This window comes from Gavialis gangeticus, unplaced genomic scaffold (assembly GCF_001723915.1).
Source record: "Gavialis gangeticus isolate Ggan-Ray unplaced genomic scaffold, GavGan_comp1, whole genome shotgun sequence".
Classification (NCBI taxonomy): Eukaryota; Metazoa; Chordata; order Crocodylia; family Gavialidae; genus Gavialis; species Gavialis gangeticus.
The window spans coordinates 14724219-14742859 of NW_017729032.1; the positions used below are offsets into that span (position 1 = coordinate 14724219).

At 42.1% G+C, this 18641-nt stretch overlaps 1 protein-coding gene across 1 annotated transcript in view; it reads right to left on the minus strand.

The window, feature by feature from the left end:
• Nucleotides 1-18641, minus strand: part of RAB38 (RAB38, member RAS oncogene family) — a 42163-nt gene that overhangs the window by 14014 nt on the left and 9508 nt on the right. The window contains exon 2 of the mRNA XM_019525565.1: nt 10802-11082. Within this exon, the coding sequence (XP_019381110.1) occupies nt 10802-11082 (281 nt within the window). The remainder of the gene's footprint in view (nt 1-10801; nt 11083-18641) is intronic.

Consider the following 18641-nt stretch of genomic DNA (forward strand, 5'->3'; position numbering starts at 1 on the left):
CACCAAAGGTTGTGGACAGCTATTAATGTGATATACAGGAGGAAGTGTTATTTTTAGTATTTGCCAAATAGGGAATTGAGACAACAGAAGCCATCTCTATGCTAACAGGTCAGGTCCACCCTGGAGCTCATTTACCACCACCCCAAGCCTCTTGGTCCATCCTTTCACATCTTTAAACTTGCCAAATCTGTCTACACTGCACTTATGTTCTGAGCATGTCTGCGAGATGTGTCTGTTGCTCCATGTGAGAATCCTTCTGTAAATCAGGCTACAGACCGCTCGCGTCTCCTCAGCAGCCTTGAAGCTAGAAACCACAGTGTGAACCCTTACAGGATGGTATTTGCTGCTATTGTTGTGCATACTGTCTAGTTTGGCATGGTTCCACTGGTGCATATATCAACCATGGATCCGCTGTGGGGACGTTCAGAGATGACAAGCGCTCATGAATCTCTCTGCACAGCTACCCTGAGACGAAAGGGACCTTTGGCATTTAAGCCAGCAATCAAGACATCCAGTTTGTTGTAGTTTTCTGCCAAGTTACATTTTGACCTCATTGACCTAACATGATCCTGGCATTGGACCTCGGTTCAGTGAAATCTCAGTGGCTCTGAAAGACTGTATTAGGAATACAAAGGTTCTTGGAGCTGCAGTTGAAATCATACCCTCCTCCTATATTACCAGTATGTGGCTGTGCTCTCTGGCCAGCAGATGTGATGATTGTGCTTGCTGTGGCTGCTGCTAAGTGCCACTACAGGTGCGCCTGGGTAGAACTGGAGGAAAATAGTGCTAATCAACAGAACAACTCTGCTCTGGGCAACAGAGACAGAAGGGGAGCTGCAGAAGAGTTGGAAAGGGATAGTTGGATTGCACTGGCAGACTTCTTGCGAATGCACTCTGTCGTTCCCCAGTAGGTTACAACTACACTGTGGGAAGTTGTGGGGAGAAGCGCAAAAGCAGATCTTGTCAGCCTTAATCTCAGGACCTGGATTTCAGGAGGGCTTCCAGGCTCAAATACAGGTGGCACCAAAAGGCAAGCTTGTGGATATGTGGTAAAAATAGTCCAGAGATCTGGACTTTCAGGTGATCTCAAGCCGGCACCTAACTGTCAGCATGGATATGCTCAGAAAGACTCAGTGTAGAGGCAGAAAAAGAGCTTAAGCACCTGAATGGTTGTATAGTTGCCCAAGCTCCAAACTTAGACCCTCAACTTTCCTGCTGTGCACCATGTAAGTGCCTCGTGTGCATCCATTTCCACTAGTTAAATTCCCCAGCATCAAAATATTTGCTGCTAGCTGTCCCAAGCAGAGACGCAGTGACAGACTGATTAATGTGTCTTGATATGACTTCAGGGACATTATGTCAAGCCTTTTTCTGGGGGTGCATCTACATGTGCTTTACCAAGTACTAAATGACTGTGCAGTATCTGCTGTTACTGCACAGTCCCGGAGGCATATGGGTCATTTCCAGCCCTATTGCACAGTAGCAGTGACCTACTATGTTGTAGCTCATTGCTACTACTATGCAACGTCAGCATCATGGTTCATGCCTGCCAATGCTGCCTTGTCAGGCTGGGGACTCAAAGGCAGCCAGACATGATGCTGGCCACATCACTCCCATGTGTGCCATTGGTTAAGAAATTGATGTGCCTTAACCACACTAGCCCAATGAGAGTTAGTCTTAGATGGACCTTCCCTCTCTGGTGGTTATGATCAAGGCATGGTGGGCTTGGGGCCAAGAAACTGAGTCCAGAATCAGGACAGAGTCATAGTTTTGGGTGGGATTAGCTGATTAAGTCAGAGTCTGAATGCCAAAGAAATGGACAAAGAACAGGAATCAGGTAGTGGAAAGTCAAGGGAAAGTGAGGAAGCTGGAGTCAGGCATCATAGATCACATCTGGGATAGGAGCAAGTCAGGAATAAGAAAGTAGACATGAATACCAGCACTGCAAGAGACAGGAGTCAGGGTTGTCTAGACAAGGACTCTTTCTGTACAAACAGCTTGTCACCCTCTGCCCTGCTGTTTTTAAAGTTGTTTTCAAGATAGGATCTGCTTCCTGCTAGTACAACAGTGACTTGCTTCCAGAAGGACAGCTCATTTCTAAGTGGAGCTAAGGGTCATATTGGGCAAGCATATAACTGCCGATATTTGGACAGTGCTGAGCATCTAGGTGCCTACCTCATACCTGAACCTCAGAGGATTAATTAACTAGGGATTCCCCTGCCTTTCTCACTGGCATGGCCCTTTCAGATAGGGATTTTAATAATACCTTTAAAGGTCAAGCAGCCAAATTACCACTAGTTTTTAGCAGGAAAAAAAGGTGATATCTTAGTGTTGCAGGAGGGTGAAGTGCCCCCTCCATTCTTCCTGCTTAAGGAAGCCCGGGGCTTGTGTCTCCCACACCACCACCAAATCCTTATGCTACTGCTCAAGTCTCTGTGGATCCAACCTTCAGTGACTTGACCGGGGTCATATAGGGAGTGTTTTTTAAAACAGGGAAATATTGTTTTCTCTCAGCTCCCAGGCGAACATTGTAATTGCTACACCAGCCATCCTCTGGAGTTCACCAAAAAAGTATAAAAGTAAAAAACAGCACCCGATATCTCTTACTTCTAATGTTAGGATTAGAACAACAAGGAGAAACAACAACTTTAAAACATCTTTGAACACTGGAAAATGGCAATAAAAGATATGAGTAAAATGTAAGTTGGCTTTGCAGTTCACCTTTAAACATGACTCTTAAATGGAAAGTTTTAAAGAAAGAATTCTGCACCTCTGCATGCTGCTTTCTGTGGGTTTTTACATGAGCTACACCTCTTTTATTCTACTGGTATGGGAACTAATGTCATTGGCTAGAAATACAACATTAAACTGGAGAGAAGATAAACACTTTATTGAATGGATCTCAGAGCAATACAGAATCTCAGCACGCTGCTTAGTATTCCTGACTGGCTTTCCTCCTTATCTGTCATCTAATTTGAACGCAAATACAAAACATTAACATTTAGAGTGTTCTGTTTTAATATTGGGAATAAATTCCTCCAGACTAGCCTGGCTTTTTATTTTGCTACTGATGAAAAAACACCTTTCTTAGTTTTATGGACCTCTCACATTTCCAAATGAAACATTTTATTCTTTGCCATGCAGATTGCTCAGATGTATTATTCTAGTTGTTCTTAGGTGTAAAACTTCTCTGCAATTTCCATAGTCACGTGGTTTTCTGTAAACTTGTTGCTTATGGATCTGGTCTTGGGATCCATAGATGGCAAATAGGCAGTCATAACTACTAGCTCACTTGGGCTAACAGTAAAGCCTAAATCATAGTCCTTTAGACATAAGAGTGAAAGCCTCTACTGTGCATGTCAAAGAGCATCAATATTCCTTCACTTCAAAACAGTAATTTACAGACTCCTAAACCTTCAGTCTTTAGATGGCAACAAATATCTGCACTCACCTAGTGTGAGTTACTCAGGCAAAAGCTTTCTGAGCATCTTCATACTTTAATCTTCTATTACTCCAAAAGGCAAAAAGACAAAAGTAGTTCTAAGTAGTTTGAAAGTAGAGCCATTTTGCCCCATGAAACACCAGAACAAACTGAGGACACATGGTAAATTTACAGTGTAATTTCCTATTACATTGGAGTAAAAACAAATTGGGTGCATGATGTACAGCCCTATGCTAGTATAACTTGAAAGTGTAGAATTACCCTGGGAACAATCATGGGTAAAATGATAATGGTGAAAATTACACCAATGAAGGCATCACGTGTCCAGAGCTTATCAGCGTGTAGCTATTTGCTTAGGGAAAAGGGAGTATGAGTTGCTCTCCTTACACCTTGTAGCAAGGTGTAGTAATAGGTGCCTACTGTGTACAACAAATCTGGAAGAGCTGAATGATGATTGTTCCAGATCCTGATGCAACTTACATCAGTGCAGAAAGTCATGTACAGACCCTGACTTAGGCTACATTGCAGGATCACAGGAAAGCAGGGTGGAAAGGACCTCATGAGATCATCTAGTTCACCTGCTCAAGGCAGGATCGCCCCTGACAAACATCCCAGCCAATATCAGTTTAAGTCCCTCTTGAAAATTTCCAGGCATGGCAGTTCCACAGCTTCTCTAGGTAGCCTGTTCCAATGCTTCATGACCCTCATAGAAAGTTCCTCCTAATCTTCAACCTGAATTTCCTGTGCTGCAGCTTGGGGCCATTGCTGCTAGTCCTGTCCCCTATATTCGCAGAGAAGAGCCCATCTCCATCTTCTCTTCAACTGCCCTTCAGGTATTTGAAGACTCTTACCAATCTCCCCTCCGTCTCCTCTTCTTCAGACTGATCTCCCCTCTATCTTCTCTTCTTCAGACTGCTCCTCCTTATCACTGCAGCTTACGTAACGTTCCTGGCCTACCTTTAAATTAATTAGCCCATTCAAAGGTAGCTTGGGTATCTCTATGGCAGCTACAGTGATGGGAGTGTCGGAGCATCCAGAGACTCATCTCTCATGAGTCCATGCTCCTAGCTTTCAACTATATTAAATTATACTTGGAACCGGTGGGAATTTGAGGGAACGGATTTTATTTTGAAAATCCCAGTTCACTGAAAACACTTTACCATATTTACTTGATTATAAGATGAGGTCCCCCCCCACCCCCCATTCAACATGGAGAAAAATCAAGCCTCATCTTATAATTGCATACAACTTACCTGAACTCAGAAAATGCATAGGGGCTGGCAAAGTTAATGAGGAGGCAGCACAGCCCAGCACCTACCACATGGCCAACGACCAGAGGGTGCCCAGGCTCCCCTCAGCATGCAGGGTTCCTGGCTGGCCAACTGTACACACAGCTCAAAATGACCTGGCAGTCACTGGCCAGGCACCATCCTCACAGTACAGGGTTTCTGCCCAGCATGTGCTGAGTCTCTCTGAGCTGCTGCCCCAGCGACAGGTGCCAGCTGGATCCCTTTCTCTCTGCCAGGTTGCACCCCCTGCTCAAGCAGCAGCTCTGAGCAACTCAGCACATGATGGCTAGAAACCTTGTGCTGCAGGGATGGTGCACAGCCAGCATCTGCCTGGGCATTTGAGCTGTGTGCATGGTTTCCTGCCAGAGGGGGCCGAAGCAAGTTGGCACACAATGGCAGACAGTAGCTTGGAGTCACCCTGCACTGGGCAGCCAAGAGCCCTTCACACAGCTTGAAATGACCCAGCAGGTCATTTCACCATCCCCACAGCATCAGTTCTGGATAAACTACCAGTAAGTGAATGAGTACTATATGCAAACTGCTACAGTCATGTTTAATTTCAAGGTTATTATTTTCAAATTTGCTCCTCACTTCCACGTCCTCAGGGACGGCAGGGTCTGACAGTAAGGATAGGGGTAGGAGAACAAGCTGCTAGGGGGAAATGTTGGGGGGGGGGGCAGGGAGCAGAGAGTAAAGGGCTTCCTGACCACCCCACCCCCCCCGCGATTTATTTTTCCCTGCTGTAGTAGTGGGAAGGGGACAAATTCAAAGCAAACCCCCAATAACTGGATTTTATAACTGGAAAATTATAACAAATTTACAATTTTTCATATACAAGATCTAGTTATTGGGGGCCCTCTTGTAAGTGTCGTGTTCCATTTGAGTAAATACAGTATTTTACGGACATATACATGTTCTGATGAAATACAGGCAGGACTTTGATGAAACTTCTTTGCCTCCTTCCCTTCATGGGGAAATCTAAAAATGGATTTTTTATTTTATTTTACTTTACAATGGAACAAAATTTGTTACAGAACTTTGGAATTTCCTACAGAGCATTAATTCCAGGTTTTGGGCCACCTCTAAATAATCTTCCATTTCAAAAAATATGCCAGAGGACCACTGTGTGGTTCCAAGATGTGCACTGTAATCCAAGAGCAGATTTTGGCTCTTGTATGACATTTTCAGGAAGCAGGTTCTGCAGACACGTCTCTAAAGAGTCACTATATAGCTGAAATGAAAACTGATTCCTTACTGATTTGGCTTTAGCAGCCTCACCTGATATTCTTGCAACAGCCTATATAGCAAATCAGGGAACAGCAATAGCAAATTGTGCTGGGAACTTCCTTGACCAACTTCAGAAGGTGATGTTGGCAGTTTCAAACAGAACATTTTGGGTTTAGTTAACAGAAGAGCAGATCAGATTTGATGTCTCGGACTCATTCTGCTACATATCCAAAGCTATTCGTCTCTATGGAAATCTGCTTGTTCCATTGAGAACCTCTGTAGCTTGTTTAACGTTCTGTTGCATTAGCTAGTCAGAAGATGTTAGGGTTTACATACATTACACTATAGCTCTTTGCGCATAGATCTCGAAGTGCCTCACAAAAGATGTCAGAACCACAATCTCCATTTAACAGATGGAGAAACTGATGTGCTAAAAGGGACTTCTCCAAATTCACTAGCAGAATCGGTACCTGAACTCAGAACTGGTGAGCAGGGTGGAGCATCCACTGATTGGCACACAAGGGGATGGGGAAAAGAACCTGTTAACCCTCTTTTACAAATGTGGAAAGGATTCCTGGAGTGGTTGTTCAGTGTCTCACTCACCAGACTATGCTCCCACTTCAGTGCAAGGGGAATTTTGTGGCTGGGATAGTGGACTGCCAGATCAACGTCGTCAGTTATATGGTACTCAGAAATTTGCTATTTATTTATTCACTATATTATTTTAGGAAATTTACTAAGCTTCATATCTCACATCTAATGGATACCTGAAGTATTTTAAGACTTAATGTGCTCAAGCTTCTCTGAGGTCTGTGGATGAAAGTTGCTTTAGATAGGCAACATTTTTTCTGAGCAAGAGGATAAAATATTTTTTTCAGTATGAGCTGTAATGCCAGCAGCATATTATTTGGGGAATGGAGAAGGAATTAAACTATAATTAGAACAAAATAGTACATGCCAAAATGTTTACAAACTGACAACATATTTCTCAACTCATTTCAGGGTTTAAAAATATACATTGCTTTGCCTCACCTGGCTTGGTTTGGTGCAAAAGTGATATTTTGCTTTCATTACAAAATGCTATTAAGCCAAACATCATTTATCTTATAGTGTAAAGGCAATTTGTTTGAAAGGACAGTGGTTGTGATGGGAATGTATGTGTGTGTCAAGCCATGGATTTGTGTGTGATGGGAAAGTATGGCTGGTTTTTCAGGCTGAGTTGGTCACCTGGTTGATAAATTATGTGTGGTAGAAAAGAGAACTACTGATTTAGATTATTACTCTTTTTAACCGTGGCCTTTTTTGATGATCGGATTACCTAGAACATGTGCAGTGCCTTTTAAATCTAATCAAATTTATACAAGTACTGGGAGATATGCACACAAAGAAAAACTAGGCCATCAAGTGCAGATATAGCAGCAAATATAAATGATGAATATTCCAAACTGTGTTTTTGCACAGCAAGGTACTTTTTGCGGCTACATGTCAGAGCATATTCTCAAATCTTTATAGCGAGCAGAAAATTGAAATAAATATTTCCTTAAAAACAAAATATGAACTCAGACAGTCATAGAGAATGCATTCTGTGCCCCAACTGTTTGGATTTTAAGATCATTAACTTAAGAAAAAATGTACCAGGAAATGATGCAACAGTGTCCAACTGTGTAATTCTCCAACAGCATCATGTGAAAACTTCAAACAAATGACTGCCTAAATTCTAATGTTTTATATATATATAAAACCCAATTTTCTATAAAGTATCTATATCCAGGAATAAAGGAGGCATTTTTATAAATAATCACCTTTATTTTCCCAAAAGATACAAGTCTGAGGCAGTGAGATCTGAAAACCGTAACAATGCTAAGCATGTTTCCAGAAAACCTCTGGAGAGCCAATTATACCAGGATCCCACAAAAAGAGTTATTACTTATTTGAACTGTTAAAATTGCTAGCTGCAGTGTGATGGTTTCTCAGTTGATATTATTCTGCTTCAGAGAAGAATTCCTATTTTCTGCAGAAAAAAAGAGGATTTGTTTGTTTCCCTTACACCTGAGTTCAATGATTTAATTTGCCTTAGGCTGAAAAATCCTGAAGGCTTGTTACAGTTAATAATTTAAAAACAATCTGTAATCACAGCTTCAAAAAAAAAATAGCACTATGGATTTTAGTTCAGAACTTAGGTCAAGCTGCAAAGCAATTCTGGTCTCACATATATTAGGTATATACCAGTGTGACTGCTATTCTCAGGGGAATTGTTCCTAATTTGCAGTATTTGGAGGGCCTGAACATGTACGCCATTACATGTGAGAACCATTACACTTATCAGTAGCCCCACTGGATTTAATTGGGTTACTTATGGCAGCAACTGTTCTCAGGATGAAGCCTTAAGGCAAATTAGTCAGGTCCATAAAAACAAGTTGCGAAGTATATATGAACCACCTAAACCTGTCCTACTGGTGTGGAAATAGATTGTGAGGATATTTTTGGTATTTGTTTCTAGTCTTAGCTGAAAATTAGGAGTGGGGGAAACTCTGCAGAATAACAGATCTTTATTCTTTAGTGCACAGGTTCAAAGAGTGTGGAAGGTGATAAGCTTGTGTTTTCACAGCCATTACAGATTCACTGGCCACAGGACTCAAATATTTTCATACTGTCATTCTTCCATACCTCTAAATGGTTGCACCTATTCCTTTGTGACAGCCTATTAGATATTTGAGAACCAAATAGTAACAGAATTGATCTGGAGTCTTCCCTTATTTGAAATAAAATCAAAATTGAATGCAATTTTAGTTTAAAGAAATGCAGGTACATTTTTCTCCCCCCATTTATCCCACTCCTACAGACTCCAACCAGAATAACTTCTCCACATAATCCTGGCAAAGTCTCTCTGCTACACATAGACCTTCTGTGACCTGAAAGATGCATTCACCATACACCTCTGTAGCTGAAGGCTGACTTAAGAGGACAGACTTGGCTACTCTGGACAGATTGCCAACAGCTAGAGGCTCAGAGCTGGACTGAGGATGCCAGTTCCTTTCCCACAACACAGAGAGAAAGCAGTCCTAGAATAGATCTGAACACTTTTTTAACATATTTTACTCCACAGATCACACAATTGAGTTTGGCCCTAAGCACCAAAAGCCAGGCTTAAAAATGTCTTTGAACACCTTTGTTAAAAGTGGTCTACTGAAAAAGCAGCTGAGTCAGGAACTGGTTTTATAACCTGGTTGTTAAGACAAGGACTCCTGAGTACTGAATACGCAGATACTTTGATGAACGTAAATAACTGCTTGAGACTTTGATTGTACTGGGTACTACCTCTGCATGAATTTCAAACCCTTTTAGTCATCCACCATGTGATGTGTCTTCTGATTGCAAAGAAATTTGTTTGAAATATCAGAAAAAAAGTTTTGATGACAAGATACAGAAAAGTGAAATGCATGTGTAGACATTCCAAGCATCCTTAATTTCATAACTGCCTTAGAGGAAGCAAATGTCTGAATTTAGCTTTTTAGGGTTTGGGGTATTTTTTACTCAATTTATAGTAACCTTAGAGGAAAAAAAATGTACTCTTTAGAAGTCATTTAAATTATGCATGAATCACCATAAAATGCTTTACTCACATTGTAGTCAAGTCACCAACTTTTGCAGGGAAAGAGAGAACCAACCCTAAGCTCATGGCTTGACAGGCTTGAAATAGTAGAAGCCTGTGATATGTGCTAAAAATCACCATTTTCGAGTGAAATCAGTATTTCACACACTAGCATGGTCATATTAAGAGCCCCTTTTAGGAGGAATAAGAAATGACTATATTTCCTGGAAACCCCAGTTCCAGCACGCTGAGCTTAATCAGATCTCCTTTGGGGTGAATTAACTTGAGCACCTTGCCATTTATTATGGATTACTAATTGTTAGTACTACAGTAACATGGAGAATCACCAAAGGAAAATCAGATTCCTCTCAAAACAGGAGCTGTACGGAAACACAGTAAAGGATAGTTTTTACCCCAAATGGCTTAGACTCTCAATAAAGATGAGACAAAAAGGGTGAATGATAAGAAATATAACAACCTGCCTTTTACAGATGAGGGATAGAAGGATCAAGGCAAGGGTTATCAAGAATGTTGCAAACATTGGGAGCTGATTTTGTTCATGAGACACGCTTAGAAATCCAGTCTAGCTGTCTTCTGAAAATCCAGCCTTACAAGACTAGGTCAATGTCAGCCAGAAAATGTGTTCAAATTAGGAATTGAAACTGGGAGAGTACAGGTCAGCACTTCAGCCCTGGACCTACCTGAGTATGAGGAGCCTCAGGAAAGAAAGATCTATGAGAAGGAGCATCTCAGGATAGGCAGCTCAGAACGGCCAGAGCAGACCATCTTGTTGTTTTGTTTTTGTAAAGACATTATTCTGGTCCATAAAAAGGTTCCTGTGCGCTATGGCCATACAAAATAAATAGAGAGATGCTTTCTCTTTTTTTGTGGGTCCATGAAGATACTGTAGCACCTTTCATAAATGGCTTCTCCCCAAAGAGGACACTTGGTTACCTATCTTGCTCCTGCCGGCCACTTTAGAGAAACCTTCATTTCAGTCTTATATATAACTTGCAAAGTAAGATTAAAGGCCTATTTTAAAGTCTTTTAAAGGTTTTTTTTGTTTGTACATTAAAAACAAACAAACAAACAAAAAAACAAGTGCTTCAGTTCACCCTACATTAATTCAGCAGAGATAAGGCAAGGTACATATTTCAACTGAGTAAGCTCTTTTATAGCTAATTTCTCTGGAGCTGGGGAATGCTTTTCAAACATTCCCTTTATTTCAAATGAAAGAAACGGAAACATTACCTTAGCTGATGTTTCAAACCATCCCACAAACCCATTATCCTTGCAGAACTGATCCATCTTGATGCCGTTGTTCGTAAGAACATCTCTTCCCTGGTCGCATTTGTTTGCTAAGAGAACTGTTGACACAGGTTTGCCATTAGGGAGAATCAACTTAGAGTCCAAATCCTCTTTCCATTTTGTCACTGCTTCAAATGTTGCTGGTCTTGTAACATCAAAGACAATAAATGCACCCATGGCTTCTCTGTAATAGACCCTTGTCATGTTTCCAAACCTTTCCTGACCTGCGATGATAAGGTGGAAAAAACATGCTTGTAAAAATCACTTAAATCATCACTTCCGGGCTAAATCAGTATTTCACACACCAGTGGGTTTTCTATCAGAATATTACTTCAGCTAGGATTAATGTTGTAAATGTGGTCATTGTGGAAAACTGCAATGCATCTAAACAATAATAAATAGAGCACTAGACTCATTAATGTGAAAATACTGGTTAATTTAGGAAACTGAGTTTGATAGGCCTAGTGTCCAAGGCAACTATAATAACTTATTATGGTAACCTTCAGGTGGGGGGGGGCTGCACTCGATGACCTGCTGAAGTCCCTTCCAGCCCTAATGCCTATGAAATCTATTAAACTTTATCAAACATGGTAGTGCCAGCACACTTCTGCATTAGTACTTTCATAGTTTCTAGGGTCGGAAGGGACCTGAGCAGATCATCGAATCCAAGCCCCTGCCATGGCAGGAAAGAGTACTGGGGTCAAACGACCTCAGCAAGGTGTTCATCTAACCAGTCCAGTCCAGTTAAGCCAGTGTATTTCTAGCCATATGAAAACACCAAGGATCTTAGTTTGTTTTACAGACATTCAGCCATGGAAAGAGTTCCTATTAAAATACCAAATATTCAAGGGAATGAGTCTGAGTGTAAGATGAGAGACAGTACAGATCTCCCTGTCTTTCTGCTCCTGAAAAGACAAGGTAAACTTTTGTATTATGGACATTTCTGGACTTCGGGTTCAGAGCTGGAGAGAGAGTTCAGAACTCCAGACTAAAGGACTCCTATCCTTAACCCAGACCCCTGTCCCAACCCACATGTTACTTCCACTCTTGGAAATGAGTCTAAGCAACCGCACTAGTGGTAGCCCATGGGATTCTGAGCATGCAGCTTACGTAGACAATATTGCAGATTGATGACGTGCATCTTTGGTTTAATATGCTAATGTTCTGTGCAACAAGGAGGAGGTCATTCACATGATACAGGAACTAAGAGTAGGCATCTCTCTTTTTGTAATTAGTCTTGGTTTTTTTAATACCTTGAACTAACACTGCTCTCCATTGATAAAATGAAATTGGAACATATCATTTCTGGAGATACGCAAGGTCATCCTGAAGAGTCATTATGACCATTCTTTGTAACGGAGTCTTGTGATCTCTCTGACTGAACTAATCAGATGAGAGGCTAAGTCATATGGCATTCAATAATGTCCTTGTGAGAGAGGGTGTGTTTTTCCCCCTCTGCTGTGAGGTATCTACAAACAACAGTTAACTTCTGACCAGTGTCCTAGGACAGATATTAACCACTTTTTTTTTTTCCCATGTATGTTGTGAAGTTTTACACTTTTCTTACACAGAGATACATCTCTCAAAGTGCTTGCCCTTATGATAATCATTATATAAAATCTAGATAAACGTTAAAAGCATTAAACATAAAAGCATTATGTAAAATCTAGATAATCTAAATACTATTTAGTTGGTGGTATCTTACAGTGCTAATACAGATGGGGTATTTGGGCACATACCCATTAAGTGATGTTCTGAAGGTCACACAGAGTCACTGTCAAAGCTGCAAACAGGATTTCAAACTACAGCAGCCCCTTGCCTCTTTCCCTCCATGGATAAAAACTTGGAGATTTCCTGCCTTATTTCTTCCCTGCTTGGAAGAGGTTGATCTAACTGCAGTTGTGGCCACCAGATGTTCCCTATTAGAAGAGCCCTAGTTGGCCTTGCTTTCCTTCATTCAGTGGCCAGTATAATTTAATGAGTGCACAGGCAGAAGTAACTTGCATCTTCCTTAACACAAAGGAAATAGGGGAGGCCTTGTGCCTCCAATGCATAGTCCTTCCTAGATCTCTGCGGGGAACTCTATCCCAACTCCATCCACCCTCTTACTTTGGGGTGAGCTGGATTTCTACATAAAAGCTAGAGCTGGTACAAGAATGAATGCTCCATTTGATGAAGGATATCAAGATTCCAAATTTTTCTTTTCTTCTGAATTGGAAAATGAAAATTTTGACTTTTTTCATGAAGGAAATCCCCCCCCAAAAGTTTGTTCTGAGTGAAATCATTTGACTTTTTTTTTTTTTTTAATTGAAACATTTGAAAAAATACCTCAAAGCACCCAATTCAAAACAGAATGTTTCAATATTGTGCACATTTTGCATTTTCTTTCAAAGCAAAATTCTTCACCACCTACTCTGCTGGAATGTGATCCCATCAAATTTTCTCGGGTCTAATAAATAGCATGCCTCCAATCAGCTACTTTGCTGGTGCTGGGCTCTCTCCACTTCTCAGTCAAGGATGCACTGGAGACTGTTGTAGAGGCCCTAACATTAATAAATTATTTTTTACAAATGTACTTCAGAACATCTAGTTCCCCATAAAAAAACCTAATAACAGTGATGGTTAGCTGAGCCAATGCCTTCTAAGTCAGTGACAAGAAGAACTTTTCATCTTCTCTGGTACTCGCCATCTCCCCAGTCCAAAGTCATAATGGAAGACTTGAAAGTATCCTGCAAGACTGAGGGGACCAGAAAGGTAGACTTCTGAGGTCTTTACATTCTTGTATAAGGCCTGTTTGGTCAGTCCAGTCACTGAATGTATTTCAAAATGTTATTGAGATACTTTTAGTAAGTTTTGAGCTAAATTTGGAGCCTTCAATGTAGATAATTCCCCCAAAATATATTCTTGAGCAATGCAATTACAGCTGATAATAATTATAACAATTCATTAATGCAGAGGTTCTTAAAATATGCTCCATTTGCTACTGGGGGCTAATGAAGTACTGACACATGACATGGCACTGCCTCCACAACTTGGTTTTGCAGATGCTCAAGTTCTTCATTGCAGAGAAAAGGGAGGGGTGGGGGGGGAGGTAGCAAACGGCTGGGTGCAAAGGTGGCAGCAGCGGCACAGAGCCACCACAGCAACTCCACGGGGCTTCACAGGGCCCCCCAAGGGGCAAGACCTGGGACAGTAACCCTGATTTCCCCCTCCCCACCCGGGACAGCCCTGGCTCCAAGCAGCAGAACCAGCCTCCTGTGATCTGGCAGGCAGATTGGGGCCCCACACCACTGGGAGCAGTCCAGCACAGCCCCCACAGCCTTCTTGCTGGATGACAGGAGGCTGGTGCTGCCAGCTGGGACCAGCACTGGGTGCAGCCTATGCTGGGCAGATCGGTGCTGCCATTGGTTCCAGCAAGCAACACCAGCCTCCTGTCATGCAGCAGGCAGACTGGGGGCTTGCCCACACCCCCAGGAGGACTGTGAGGGGCTGTACTGGACTGCTCCCAGGGGTGCGGGCCCCCCACCTGCCTCTCAGATGACAGGAGGCTGGTGCTGCCAGCTGGGTGCAGAATAGCCTATGGGCAAAACATTGAAACAGCAAAACAGTTTCAATGAAACAGAACAGTGCTTTTGAAATGAAACAAAACTTGAAACAAAACACTGTTCCATCGAAATAGAAGTCAAAGCAGGACAGGTGCTGTTTCGTACAGTCCTATTGAGCAGTGCAAACAATCGTGCACTCAGGATTTCAAATGTGGTCTTGAACTTTAGATTCTTACTAGCTTCCTTTTGCATGTGTATTGAAGGAGACCAGGATGTAATGCTTCATCCCACATAACATCCCAATCAGAACATGGGATACATTTATTTGCTCTGCCCCATAAGTTCTTCAAGGATGCCGTGGTGGAATGACAGCTGCTATGCTAATTACTTATTTAGTGCTAGGTTCAGATTGCTAATAGATATGCTGAATGGCTGCTTTCTCTGCAAATAATTGCAGTGAGATGTAGGTACTAAAGTAAGATAATTACAGTATTAATATGTAAAAGAAACCCCAACCCTATCTGAATATGGTTTTACTATACAAATGTCCTGTTGATCTCAATGGGGCTCTTTCAGCATAATAGACAGGAGGTATCAAAAACTGACACCTATTATTACAGCCTACATAAGCTCCTTACGATGCAGGTAGCTGAAGCTATGTCAGTGTATCTGAGTGCTGTCAACATAATTAAAAATCACCCATGTAGCTGCTCCAGCTCAGAAATAAAATATCAACAGAAACATTTTGGGAGGAAAAAAAGCCTCTATCCTAAGATTTATGATGGTATTTCAGTTTCCTCTTACCTCTATCCATCATCCCATCAGGCAAGAGTCTATAGAACCAGACAGGCTTGTGCCCTGCCCTGAAAGCCAGCACTTTGACTCTATGAGCAGAGCAGAAATTAATCCAGAAGGGAGGGTTTCCCACAACAGAGGGACCATCAGCTGTTCCCAAACACTTGAATCTTACTAAAGCACTACAGCTGACCTCAACTGCCAGAGCAGATCACAGAGCCCCGCTTCCAGGGCACCTATTCCATGCTTCCTGGGGAACAAGAACAAAGACAAATAGTGGAGGGCAGAGACTTTTTCACAGCCAACTAAAACCATTTCCATCTCACACGAACTTAACTGTATCCATATCTATGTCCCTATCTTGCTGGGCACTGGGAAAGAAGGGCTACTGTAATTGCAAATCCATGCAATTTTGATTTTTGTTGAAAGAGAGAGAGATGGATAGTAAGAGTTATTTGCATGCAGCTGAGACTGCAGCTCATATTGTCTTATTGCTTTTTCTACCTGCCTCATAAACATGAGGAACAGGAGGGGTAGCAGAAACCCACAGACCCAATGTCATTCATTGTCGTTCTCTAAGATTAGCTTGACGCGAGAGGTTGAAACAATGCTAATGAAGCTGCATAACCCCATCAAATTTAACCTTTAAATTGATACTCAAGTCAATGGTATCAAGGCCTGTTATAGAGCTAATAAAATCAGCATGGGGAGCCTGACTTTTCACAATCTGTCCTAGTAGAACAGGGAGAACAGTGTCTTTCCCTTCTCTCTGGTAACGTGCCTGCCACAGAAGTTTTCCTGTCAGGGCTTAGATAACCCCTACCAAAAAAAAATGCTTGGCTCCAGCTGCTCACAGAACAATACATTTCCAAAACAAATATCCAAGTCTTTGCCCAGTCCCTTTCCCAGGTATGAATTCCTGCCTTTTGAGTCTGTACATATCTCTAATTCAGATTACTGCAGGAACGGCTCCTACTGGCTTCTCGGATCAATGAGTTCATATTCTCTGCATGCTCCACTGGGGACCTGAAGAAAAAAGCGGCCGTAAGACCTGTTCCCCAATTCACTCCACTTCTGGTTTCCTTGAGGCTAGTGGGTTAACTCTACCATAAACACTTTTGTCTTGGTACTTTACTCAACCTTCTGTACGTCTCTTTAGGCTGTTTCACCAGCATTTCCAAAATCCCCTCCCAGCCCTTTTTCCACACACTTTTTAGAGAAATACAAAGCTCCTGACCTCTCCTAATTTCTATTCCTGTACAGAAAATCACAGCTGATCCTATCCTGCCCCGATTCTCTTGCACTGGGAAAAATAAGGCTTTATGAACAACCTCACTGCTGTGAGGCTTATACCTCCTCCCAGCCCTGGGATCTACAACTTCCATAATTTTTCCTCCCATGGCTGAAACCAGGAATTGGGCTATGTTGCTTCCAGAGTCTGAATACAGTTTGTTACTACAGTCACCATAGCATAGCCTTACCTGTCACCACTGATAAGGCAAGTGGGGAAGGAAACCAAATAACTTTGACTCCAGAGATTAATGAGAACTTGAACTTAAAAAAAAATGTAGCACTTGGTTCTTCAGAGAAATTAGCCACATGTGAAAGCAGCATAAAACACAAAGTGATTCATGGCTATTCCCTGTATTGCTCTGTGCCAGTTTACAGTGAAATACATCTGATGTAGTCAATAGAAATCTCCAGAATTGAGGGTACATATAGACTTTTCATACTGTAATGTAAAGCAGACATACCAGATATAAATTTACACTAATATTCAATTCTGTAATGTGACATGACTGGAAGTCAAGTTGGAGCACTTTAAGCTAAATGAAGTAGAGGCTGCAGTGTAGACATGCCCCAAACTGAAATGGCAGCATAGCCTAGATGTGGGTTTTCCAGGAAGGCTTACATCCCACCAGAAGAGCTGACACTAACAGTGATTTCCTCCAGGTGAGGTGCAGGGCATATTAGTGGTTCTCTGTGGGAAACAATTAGACATGCAGTGGTAAAAGAAGAGGCTAGGGAATATTTAGAAAAGCTGGGTGTGTACGAGTCCATGGGGCTGTATGCACCCAAGGGAACTGAGGGAGTTGGCTAATGTGATTGCAGAGCCACTGGTCATTATCTTTAAAAACTCATGGTGGTCAGGAAAGGTCCTGGACAACTGGAAAAGGGCAAATCTAGTGTCCATCTTTAAAGAAAGGGAAGAAGGAGGATCCCCAGAAATAAAGACATGTCACCCCCACCTCAGCCACTGGAAAAAATCATCAAGCAGATCCTCAAGCAATCCATTTCTTAGTGGTTGGAGGAGAAGAAGGTGATTAGCAACAGTCAGCATGGATTCACCAAAGATAAAGCAAGTGTGGCCAACTTGATTGCCTTCTATGATGAGATAACCAGCACCATGGATGTTGGGAGAGCAGTGGACATGATATATGTTGACTTTAGCAAGGCTTTTGGTATGGTCTTCCACAGCATTCATGCAAGCAAGCTAAGAAAGAATCAATTGAATAAAATGGATAGAAAACTAGCTGGCTCATTGGGATCAAAGTGTACTAAGCAATGGCTCCATGTGTAGCTGGCAGCTGGCATCAAGTGGAGCACCCCGAGGTTGGTGCTGGGACCGGTTTTATTTGACATCCCGATCCGGAAATTGGGATGGAGGGCACTCTCAGCAAATTTGGAGATGACACCAAGCTGCGGTGAGTAGTATATACGCTGGAGGGTAGGGCTAGGATTCAGAGAGGCCTTAACAAATTGGAGGATTGAACCAAAAGAAATCTTGTGAGGTTCAATAAGGAAACATGCAAAAATCCTGCATTTAGGACAAAATAATCCTGTTTATCAGTACAGGCTGGGGACTGACTGGCTAAATAGCAGCTCTACAGAAAAGGACTTAAGGATTACAGTAGACACTAAGCGGAATATAAGCCAACAGTTTGACCCTATTGTGAAGAAGGCTAACAGCATACTGGGTTGCATTAGTAGAAGAGTTGCCAGCAGATCAAGGGAAGTAAGTATTTCCCTCCATTTGGCACTGGTGAGGCCACACCTAGAGTACTGTATCCAGTTTTGGGCCCCCCACTACAAAAGGATGTGGACAAATTGTTCTCAGTGGTGGCAGGTGACACAGCAAGGAGCAATAGTCTCAAGTTGCATCAAGGGAAGTTTTGGTTAGATATTAAGAAAATATTTCTCATTAGAAGAGTAGTAATCTCTGGAACTTGGTAACTGAAGAGGTGGTGGAATTTGCATCCCTAGAGGTTTTTAAGACCAGGCTAGACAAAGTCTTGGCTGGAATGATCTAGTTGGAAATGGTCCTACTTTGAGCTGGGGGTTAGACTAGATTGGCTCCTGAGGTCCCACCCAACCCTCTTTTTTTTTTTTTATGATTCTGTAATTCTAAGATGTCTCTATTCTGCCGGGGGGGGGGGGGGGGG